The 11,179-nt window shown below is 31.7% G+C and overlaps 1 protein-coding gene across 2 annotated transcripts in view; it reads left to right on the top strand.

Annotated features, from left to right (window-relative positions):
* The window catches only part of LOC104700768 (putative cullin-like protein 2), a 1,737-nt gene continuing 297 nt past the window's right edge, over positions 9,740-11,179 (top strand). The window contains exons 1-6 of one of the 2 annotated variants that reach the window (XM_019227351.1): positions 9,740-9,808; positions 10,082-10,233; positions 10,321-10,411; positions 10,541-10,726; positions 10,821-10,868; positions 10,954-11,157. In XM_019227351.1, coding sequence (XP_019082896.1) covers positions 10,103-10,233; positions 10,321-10,411; positions 10,541-10,726; positions 10,821-10,868; positions 10,954-11,157 — 660 coding nt within the window. In that variant the 5' untranslated portion in view covers positions 9,740-9,808; positions 10,082-10,102. Of the gene's footprint in view, positions 9,809-10,081; positions 10,234-10,320; positions 10,412-10,540; positions 10,727-10,820; positions 10,869-10,953; positions 11,176-11,179 lie in introns of both variants that reach the window. The other variant, XM_019227350.1, reaches the window with a different exon arrangement.

Genomic DNA, 11,179 nt, shown 5'->3' with positions numbered 1-11,179 from the left:
TTAAATTCCACTCTAGCACCCTAACAAAAGCACACTGCAAATAACCGAGTCTTTAGAACATTCTCTTCTTCATCGCCTTGATTCCACGATCACAATATGCCTTCACTTGCACCACAACACAAATGTGATGCGTGAGTATTATCATAAATAATTTGTGAAGCGATCCTCCCATCTACTGAGCTATACACACAAGCGGAAAGACAAACACAAGCAATACACAAAGAACCAAGCAAACCCAGACAACTCTGAATATATGCGTCGAGTCTGCGCACTTGCGTAGACCGACACACACCTTACGTCAACCGACGCACTCCTCGCATCGACCAATGCAAAACTTGCATCGACCGATGCAACATTTTTGCGTCGATCGATGTAATCCTCCAAATCCCTAGATGCGTCGATCGATACATTCCTTGCATCGACCGGTGCAACCCCACGTTTTGCCGTCAAATCCCTAACTGTGTTGACCGATGCACACCTTACATCGATCGATGGAGTCGCGCAGATCATCACTGGAACAATTTCTCTGGACTCTCTCGGCAAAACGTTGCCTCTGCATTGGTAGGGCTAAATCCGCTTCCCACGAACCGCGAACAACACGACAAACATTCACGTCAAGCACAAAAGCAATCAAAACACACCAAATCACACAAATCAAGCATCTAACCGCTTAGATAATCCATTGTCACGCAATCACCTTTGCAAAACAGAGAGAATGGACCACACACGACCAGAGACAGCACCACCGCATGGTCATAGCACCTTCACGGCCTCAGATCTCCTACCACAGGAACAAATCTCCAACAACAGGAACAAATCTCTTAAGCACAGGCACATAACTCACAGGAACTCTCTGGAAAACTTTTCTCTTTTTCTATAAGTGAAAAACGGCTAAACAAGTCAAGGGCGCTGACAATAAACTTTTATAGGCGACCCCTAAGTTTCCAAAACCCCAAAACGCAGCAACACATGCGTTTGGCTTAACTTGTTCGGTAGAAGAAAACCTTGCATCAACTGATGCAGCCTTGCATCAATCGATGCACATCTTAAAATCAGGATTCTGGTTCACGGATGTTACAGTAATAGTCCATGCAATTAATTATGTACTTCAATTTTATCGTGAGATGAAGTCCACGACCAAAAAAATTGTACTAGCACTTGTAAGTATTAATATTATATAATGAAAAAGCTCCGGTCAATCCTGATTCTTGATTTTTATATCTAACAAAACTTGTATTTGCCAGAATCATAAAGAACGTGAGGGCGAACAGATTGATAGAGAATTAGTGAAAAACGTATTAGGGCATCTCCAGTGATGATTTGTAGAGCGTTTCTTTTAATTAAAAATTAAAAAGTATTAAAAATGCAATAACTGAAAAAAGAGAAATTAAAGAAAAGTTTCTTGTTTAAGTACTTTAAGAACTGACTGAGGAACGTTGCTCCTCTTTTTTCTCTTTCTTATTGGTTAAATCTTCTTTTATTAATGAATATTAAATATTTAATTGTAAGCAATTTGAATGAGTTGTTCATGGGGGATGAAAGATGGTTTTAGAAGTCTACGAGGGGAATAGGATGGGAACTATAGAGAGATATGATCATATGAAGAGGATTTTGAAAGATTTATGCTTCAAGATACTGTATCTTACTATTCTCGCAAGGCATTAATGTGGCTGAATGAGTGTTCTAACTCTGATTATATGCTAATGTGTTCATTCGATTTCTGGAAAGTAAATATATATATTAATGTCGATAGTTTTATATTGCTGTGTGACGAGTGTCTAAAAAGGGAGAAAGAGAGAGTCACTCACTACCTTTATATAAGCACTGAGTCCAAACTAATTGAGGTTTGTTATGATATCATTACCCATTAATATGGAATTAATCATACTTTGAGGAGGGAGGTTTTTATTATGGGCTTGTTTGTTTATTTTGTTTACTTGGGTCTTATTTTCCCTACACAAAATATAATATATATAAATATAAAATGACCATAATTTCTTATAATGAATTTGTAGGCATTGCAAGAGGCCTTTGAGATCTTTTACGTCTAACAAAATAATGGCAAGGAGGGTGAGTGGGTGATTTGCAAGTTGCAACAATTTGCGGTTATATCCTGAGAGAAGAAGAAAAATATGGATCAGAAAACTTATGACTGATCAGGGCATCTTCAACAACCGTTTGAGGGGTTTTGAGTTCCAACAACCCCTTAAACCTTCAAATTTTAAGGGGTTGAATAGTGAACCTTTAAATTTGAGAGTGCACTATTAAGACCCTCAAAATCTTTTACATATTTCATTTAAGTCCTTAAAACATATATATTTTACAAATCATTCTATTAAATTCAATTGTTTGAAAAATATTTATATAAATTCAAACACACTAAACTAAAATTAAAATTATTGATATTTGAAAGATACACCATTAAAAAACAAATTTTATACAACAATAACATTAATCATAATTTTTTAAGACACACTAATTAATCATATATGTGAGCATTATGGGAAAAAATATATTGAGTAATTTTATATCATGTAATTTTATTTTATATTTTTTTTACAAAAATTACATATTAGTTAATTTGTGTAATCATATAAGGTTTTGTATTTATTAATATTGTATGATATAACTTTTTAATTGTATGTTTTATATTATATATGAAAGTTTTATTATTATAACTAATTATTAATGATATTGTGGACTATAATGTGAATAGAAAAACTTTTAGAAAAGAATTTGAGAATGTATCATTAGAGTAACTAACCCTCAAACCTTTATTTTGAAGGTTTATCCCCTTAAAATGAAGGTGATTGTTGGAGATGCTCTTATTGGGTTATAAGTTTCCTGCGTTGATATAGTTCATACGATACAACACTAAATAATGGCAAGTACTGTTGCGTAAAATATAGTACATATTCGGCTCAATTTGATTGACGGAAATTAGGAAGTGGTTACTATTTATTAGTTAAGTTATGGAAGAAATTAGCAGCCGCAAATCTGGAAAAATAGAAACCAAACAAACCACAAAGAAATTGATAAGCTATGTGAAGTAAGGAGGCACATGTGCTAGGAGCTTTTTCATAATATATATATATATATATATCTTATCTTATAAAGTTGGGTTTTGAAAGTTAGCCTTTAATAAGATTTTGACATGTGTCAAATTATCAATCTCAGATTTTGATATGTGTAAAAGTTAATATTTAACATGAATAATTTGATTACAACAAAAGAAAAATATTTTGTTTTAATAAATATGAATAATGTAAAAAGATAATTATAAAAACTTAAAGAATTTATAAAAAAATACAAAGTTTTTTTAAAATAATTATAAGGATATTATATATATATATATTTCATAAATTTGAAATTATAATATTATTTACTTATTTTTAATTTTAAATTATTAATTCTACAAAAAAATAAGAAAAAGGGATTAAGGAAAATATACAGTTAATTATTAATTCTAAATTTTATAAATACTCACTTCTATATAAACATAAATCTTATTTACATAATTTATTCAAAAATACTGTTTTCAACTTTATTTAATTGGGAATATTTTTTTATTGGGAAGGTAAATTTTTCTTATTTTTTAAACCAAATTTTTCTCTTACTTTCTCCTTTTTCAGTTGGGAATAGGTAAGATTAATAAGTTGACCCCAAAAAAAGATTAACATATGCGTCTTCTTTTCCTCATACTGTAATTTAAAATTTATTGTAGTATTTTTAGATTGTTTTATTTAATTTATATTTTCATCTTTGAATTATTTGGGATTCATATATTATCGTACTTATAATTTTCTATTGTTTCTTTAATTATGCCAAATTAATTTTCTTCTAATTTCTCAACCTTGATTGGTTGGTCATAAACCCTTCTTTTTTTTGCAAACATAATTGTTACCTTTATTCATTCAACCTTAACAAGTAGAAGCTCATTAACCTAATGAATGGATAAAATAGGCTAATCAAACACAAGCATAAATTAAACATAGATAGATAGATTGGTCAATCTTTGATGATAGATCCATAAGAGCTAAAAGACTCTAACACCCTGGTTTGCGGAAAGATTTAAAAAAATTGATTTGGTCACATACGTCACCAAAATGCACTTATTTTTCTGTCAATGGTCCTGAGAGAACTTCATGATGAGTGACCTTCCTGGAAGTGATCGTCGGAACTGTGCGAGTGGGGACAAAACACTGGAAAATATCATTTGTTGATTTGTAAGGTCGGTAAAAAAGTTTTTAAAGCCTCCCAGACGTAACAAACCGGCCATCGAATATGGGTGGGTCCACGAGCCGAGAATAGATGTAGGGCCCACTTAGAAAGGTGGGCCCATGACTGAGAATGGACATGGGCTCACTAAGCAATGTGGCAAGCCATTTTGAGATAGCAAAAAGACGTGAACATGTTCTCTCCACATAGGAGGAGGGCAGAGCCGAGGTTCTCTCTATGGTGGAGAAGGTTGGGCACAAGGTTATCTTGTCAAGGGAGGAAGGTGGAGGAGGTTGGACGCAAAGTTATCTTCTCAAGGGAGGAAGGCGTAGCCAAAGTTCTCTCCATGGTGGAGGAGGTTGGACGCAAGGTTCTCTCTATAAGGGATGAGGGCGGAGACGAGGTTTTCTCCATGTGGTCATACATTATTGTGATGATACATCATTGATTAGTATATTATGTAATATATTTTTTATTCAAAATATTTTTTGAGCTAACAATTTTAGTAATTAAAAACTATACAGAAGTGAAAGTAAAATAGTTGGCTTAATGTGTTTATATAGATATTTTCTAGATGGTGATAAAGAATATATTTGTAACATAGAGTATATTTAGGTGTAAAAAATACACTTTTAATAGTAACATACATAAAAGATTTGTAAATAGATATAAATCAATGTATTATAACAAAGATAAAATTTATAAATAACATACAACAAATTTTAATATATTTTTATTAAATTTAATTTAATTTATAATATTTTAAACCGCACATCGGGCGGATCCTCATCTAGTATATATATATATATATATATATATATTTTGGTCATCTAATTTTATTTATAATAAATATGGAAGAATACTTGAAATACAAACTTAAGCTCGCAGAAAATAAAAATATATCTCTTGAAATCTAAAGCCCAAACAAAAAAATCTAAGCCGGCAGACAAAAAAAAAGTCCTCGGAAACATAAGCCGGAGGAAAAAAAAAATTCTTCGGAAGCTAAACTGAAAGCTAGAACCGTTAAAGTTGTATTTCAAATAAAATTATTTGAAACAAGACTTAAATCTTCATAGCAACGCAAATTGAAGGACAATAGCAACAAGACTTAAATCTTCATAGCAACGCAAGCTCAAATCAACAAATCAAATTTTTCTTTTGAAAATCCTAAGAACGAGGTTTATTATTGATGTCCTCGGTAAACCCAAAGATAACAATCACTTCCTCATATCAAAATGAGAGCCGACCTCTCCAAACCAAAAACCAAAGACCTTTATAACCGGTAAACGACACACTAGATGAACCTCAACCACTTCCGGATATGACGACAATAACGATAGTTGTGCCACCAATTTACGCTCACATAGAAGTCTTCAAAATAATTTCAGATCTCTATCTGATCTGCAAAGCAAAGAAAAGCAGTGAAGCCTAACCACACGAAATAACCCTTCTCGCAAACAAGGAGCTCTTTCATAATACAATGTATCAATTTTTTTTTTATCTGAATGATTCATTGATAATAACTTCAAGGTGAAATACAAAGGCCGACATGGAAATTAATCCTTCCGGAGACTTAAGCCGGCGAGTACAAGAACACTCTCAGAGACTAAGACCAAACAAGGTGAGCTAAGGTGAAACAACCCGGACAGACAAACAAATTACACAACATCCATTCATTACTTCCCGGAACAGAATCAAGAGATCCAAAAACAGAAAGTTAAAACCTAAATCTTATGATGACAATTAAAACAAATCTGAGACAAGAAAAAACACACAACGGGTTAACTTACAAGAATCTCCTATACTACTAGTTAGAACTGAATGAGCATGCCGTGCAACCTTTTATATTGCTTCAAGGAGGAGCTACCGGGGGCGGTGAGACACTACCAAAGCCTAGAGACCATTCAGGAAGAACGACTCTTTAAAAACAGGAAGGAGATCTCGATCTGCCTTGGTGAAGATTCTTCATCAGAGGCAATGAAGTAGCAGTTGGAGACTGCCTAAGCCAAGAAACAGCCAGATCTGAAGCTAAACTTGACGAAGAAAACAAAGTCAAGAAGCTGAACCCATGATTAAAAAGATCTAAGCTTAAAAATTCTAGATTGGATGCTGTTGGAAGAAAAAAGAGATGGGTGTACCGATAAAAAAAGAAAACAAAGAAAAACTAAGAAAAGAAACCCGACTTCGGTACTGAAGAAGCCACCGGAGCCGATCAACCTAACGGCAACTGTTTTTGGCTAGAGAAAAGACAGAGGGTTTTTAGGTTTTTTTTAGAGAGACGATGAGACTATTAGTTATGTTTTAATACAATGTATCGATACTTTGAGATAATAAATATGAAAGATTTCTTATCAAGTGGCAGGTCCGGCTTTATTCATGTGTGCATCTGCACATGGTCATACAGATTGTCTTTATATAGCTAAAATTATGGTCCAAATTGTTTTTTTTAACATAGAAAATAAGGGTACTATATTTCTTTCCCAGCTCAGGGTACTTAAGTATATTTAGCCGGCCCTATCAACCGGTGTGATAGTGATCTTGGATCATATCAAACTCAGAAGAATAGTTAGGTTTTGAAGAGATTGGGGATTTTTGATATTCAAAAGCAGAAAAATAGTTAAGTTTTGAAGAAATTGGGAATTTTGCATAATATAAGACTATCCCTATTTTTTCCTCTATAATAGAGGATCTCTAAAATAGAGATAAGTTTTTCTCCAACGTTTTTTCCTATTTTTTCCTCTATAGACGAATATTTCAAATAAATATTTTTATTTTACAATTAACACCTTTTATTTATAAAAATTACAAATTAATACATTTTTACTTTAAATTTTGTAATACTTTCATAAAATATTTATTTTAGAATAAATATTTATACTTAATTTATATTATTAGTTTTTAAAAATACTTATTTTATTTATTTTGGTCATGAATAAAAGAAGTTAAAGATTACGAGGACTACTTTGCAAATAAAATAGTTCAATTCTATTATAGAAGAAAAAAAGAGTTCCTTTATATATATAGAAAAAATAGCAGTCTCTATTATAGAGATGAAAATATAGATGGATTGGAGCAAAAATTACTCTATAATAGAGTTTAGAGGTAAAAATAGAGGACCATTGGAAATGCTATAATAGTTAGATTTTAAATAGGTCATTTATATATAACTAGATTAGGACCTGCCCGATGTGTGGGTTTAATGTTTTTAAAATAAAATTAAATTTAACAAAGAATATAAACCTAATATTTTTTAGTAAGTAAAAACAATCTATAAAAGTAAATAGATACACCGAGATGTCCAATGTGATACTTGGTGTAAAAGGTGCGATTCTGCGGTTGAGATTATTAATCACGTTTTTTTGAATACCCTCGCTCATGTGAAATTTGGGATTTATCTCTGACTCCAGTCTCGTCAGAGGATTTTCCATATGACTCGGTGTACTAGAATTTGGATTTTGTTTCCTGGAGGGATGCCTCCCAACAGTGTGATCCTGATCAACTTTTTCAATTACTATGGATTTTATGGGCAATGTGGAAGACAATAAATAAAAAAAGTTTTTCAAGGTTTAGAGATCGAGGCGAATGATATAATTGCTCAGGCTTTGGACGATAAGTTAGCCTGAGAAGAGACATTCTCTTTTACGGCGGTCATGTCACCTCCATCTCCGTCTTCGGATGTCCAGATTTCTTCACCTCGTTGTCAGATTGATGGCTCTTGGAAAGCAACCAATGTGCTTTTAGGATTGGGCTGGTGGTTTTGCGTTGGTGAGGAGCAAACCTTGTTGTTGGGGGCCAACTGCGTTCGGAGTTAGAAGCGTTCTTGTGGGCCATTGAGCGGATACGTGTTGCAGGGATCAGTTGTCAACGTTTCGAGACTGATTGTGTTGAGTTAATCACTATGGTGAATTCCTCTGAATATTGGTCGTCCTTCTCAAACCTGCTCGATGACTTTAACTCGCTGGAGTTCTTCCCACTATTTTCCATCTTTTAGATCACGCGTGCATCAAATACGAAGACAGATAAGCTTGTCCGTGTTTCGTATTCTCTTATCTCTGAAGTTTGTTTTGTAAACCTCTTTCCTCCGGCTTGGGTAACTAACCGAGGAGTTTTCTTTTAATTTATTGTTTTGTTGAAAAAAAAGTAAATAGATACAGTTTTAGTTAAAGAAAATAGTTGTAGATGAGTTCAAAGTTATTAAAATATAATTAAATTTAACAAATAATATATATTTAATTCTTTTCATAAGTAAAACAATGTATAAAAGTAAAGAGATAAACTATTAGTTATAGAAAATAGTTATTTTTTTTGCTATAATACATTAATGTATATCCATTTACAAATCTACTATTTACCACTAAAAGTGTGTTTTTACACACAAATACATTTTACCGTTAAAATATACTCTTCAGTCTTTAATACTACCAACAAATTATCTTTATGAACACATTAAATAAATATTCACTTTATATGTCTATTCACTTTAACATTTTTATTGTTACAAAAACGCATACGTTAATCTTACATATTCCTATCTTATATATTCCAATAGTAGTCTTTTTGAATATATTATTTTGATTGGTGAAAATATGAGACGATATATTATTATTATTATTATTTTTTCTTTTACTTCAACAATCTTTTTCTTTATGTAAAGGTGAGTATTTACATTTTCTTAGAAACAGTAATTAATGGTATAATTTTCACAATCATTTTTTTATCTTATATATAAAGTAATCCTTTTTTTCTTGTAAAATTAGCAACTCAAAATTAAAATATGCAAACAATATTATAACATCAAATTTTATGATATATATATATATATATATATATAATTTCCTTAATGATCTTTTCTAAATTTTAAAGCTGTTTGAATTTTTAATTTTCTTATAATTGCCTTTTAATTTTTTTAAAACTGTTAAAAACAAAACTTTTGTTTTACATTTGGAAGTTTACAAAGTTTTTTTTTCTTTAAAAGATTTTAAATAAAATGAGATTTTCTTTTCTCTATTTTACTTTTATATAAAACCTTTTTATGGTAGGTTTAAAATTTTTACATTTTAATTTTTTTTAATTTTAATAAATTTAGAATTGACATGCATCAACATCTTAATGATATAATTGACACGTGTCACGATCTTGTTAATGAGTAACTTTGAAATCAAGCTTTATATAATAAAATTTAATGATTATATACATGTATTTAAAACTCATTTCAGTATTTAATTCGATTTTATTTAATCATGTATTATCCCTCATATAATACTTTAAATGATAAATAATTTAATTTGCATATTCATAAGTATTAAAAGTAGTAGATTTAATCATAAAATGAAATTAAATTGGGTTGGATTTTATGTTACTTTGATTTGTTAGTGCATTTATAGTTGTGTTTTCAAAATCTCAGAATGACTAATGTACCCATTGGTTCAAATATGGGAAACAGGAAACTTCTCATTCTTGTTTAAAAGAAACTTTACAACATTATATATAAGATATCTTATATGCGTTTTCCTCATTCACTGGCATGCTTCTCATTTCGCATCGCTAATCGGAGTAGGTGAAATCTAATTCATAATATTTCGAACTTCAGGTACGTGATATCTTGGACCTTAGTTAAGAAGACATTTTGAATAAGGTTCTACACAGTTCTTAATGACTTTCAAAGTTTGTAACGTGCTCTCGAATCATTTTCTTTCAAATTTGTGGTTCTTTTTTCTTCTAGGCGATTATTCTTACGTTGTCACAATAGATGCGTAACATTTTGTAGTTGTTCATTTGGTATTCTAATTAGTTGAACAAGTTTTATTTGCCGATGCTAAAGTACTTATAATAGCATTTTCTCGTGTCTACTACTTTATTACAGAGTTTGATTCATTTTAGAAGGATGTCCACGGAGATAATTACATTTGAAGAAGGATGGCCCTTCGTGCAGAAAGGTGTTACCAAGCTGATAAGAAATCTAGAAGGAGAGCTTGAACCACCAATTAATTCTGCTGAATATATGGAAGTTTACACGTACGTAATGTTAGTGGTCTTATATGTAATGTTTGTTGTTAAAACTTTTGGACGTGTATACTTACCAAAATGATTACTTCAATACAGGACTGTCGTATCTATGTGCAGACAGAATCTAATTTCACAACAGCTTTATGATAAGTATCGTGAAGTAATTGAAGATTATACTATACAAACGGTGAGTAGCGGATTTTTATGTCTTGACTTGACTCTTGGATATATTGTCCGAAGAAGAAATGTTTTTATTTTATTTTATTTTATAAACTTAACCCAGCAGTTTAATATTTATTTTGTGTGTGGTTTTTAGGTGTTGCCGTCTTTAAGGGAGAAGCATGATGAATATATGTTAAAAGAGCTTGTTAAGAGGTGGAAAAACCATAAAGTTCTGGTTAGATATTTAGCCAGATTCTTTTATTATCTTGAACGTTACTTCGTTCGTCTGGGAGGCATTCCAACACTCAGAGAAGTTGGTTTTACATGTTTTCGTGACCTGGTTTGTCATGCATATTCCTATATAGCTTCCAACATTTCACTGCCTCAAAAGTACGTATTTTGTAATGGTCCATGCAATTAATTATGCACTTCAGGTTTATCGTGAGATGCAGTCCACGGCAACAGAAGTTCTACTAGCACTTGTAAGTATTGGTACTACGTATTGAAAAAGCTCCCGTCAAACCTGATTCTTGATTTTTTATATCTAACGAAATTTGTAATTGCCAGATTCATAAAGAACGTAAGGGCGAACAGATTGATAGAGAACTAGTGGAAAATGTATTAGAAGTCTATGCGGAGATTGGGATGGGAACTATGGAAAAATATGAAGAGGATCTTGAAAGATTCATGCTTCAAGATACTGTATCTTACTACACTCGCAAGGCATCAATGTGGATGAAGGAGTGTTCTAGCTCTGATTATTTGCTAAAGGCATGTCGCCGACTATATGTAA

The sequence above is a fragment of the Camelina sativa genome, chromosome 7 (assembly GCF_000633955.1).
Source record: "Camelina sativa cultivar DH55 chromosome 7, Cs, whole genome shotgun sequence".
Classification (NCBI taxonomy): domain Eukaryota; kingdom Viridiplantae; phylum Streptophyta; class Magnoliopsida; order Brassicales; family Brassicaceae; genus Camelina; species Camelina sativa.
Note: the sequence above shows the minus strand (reverse complement) of the source record. Positions and strands in the feature narration are given on the sequence as shown.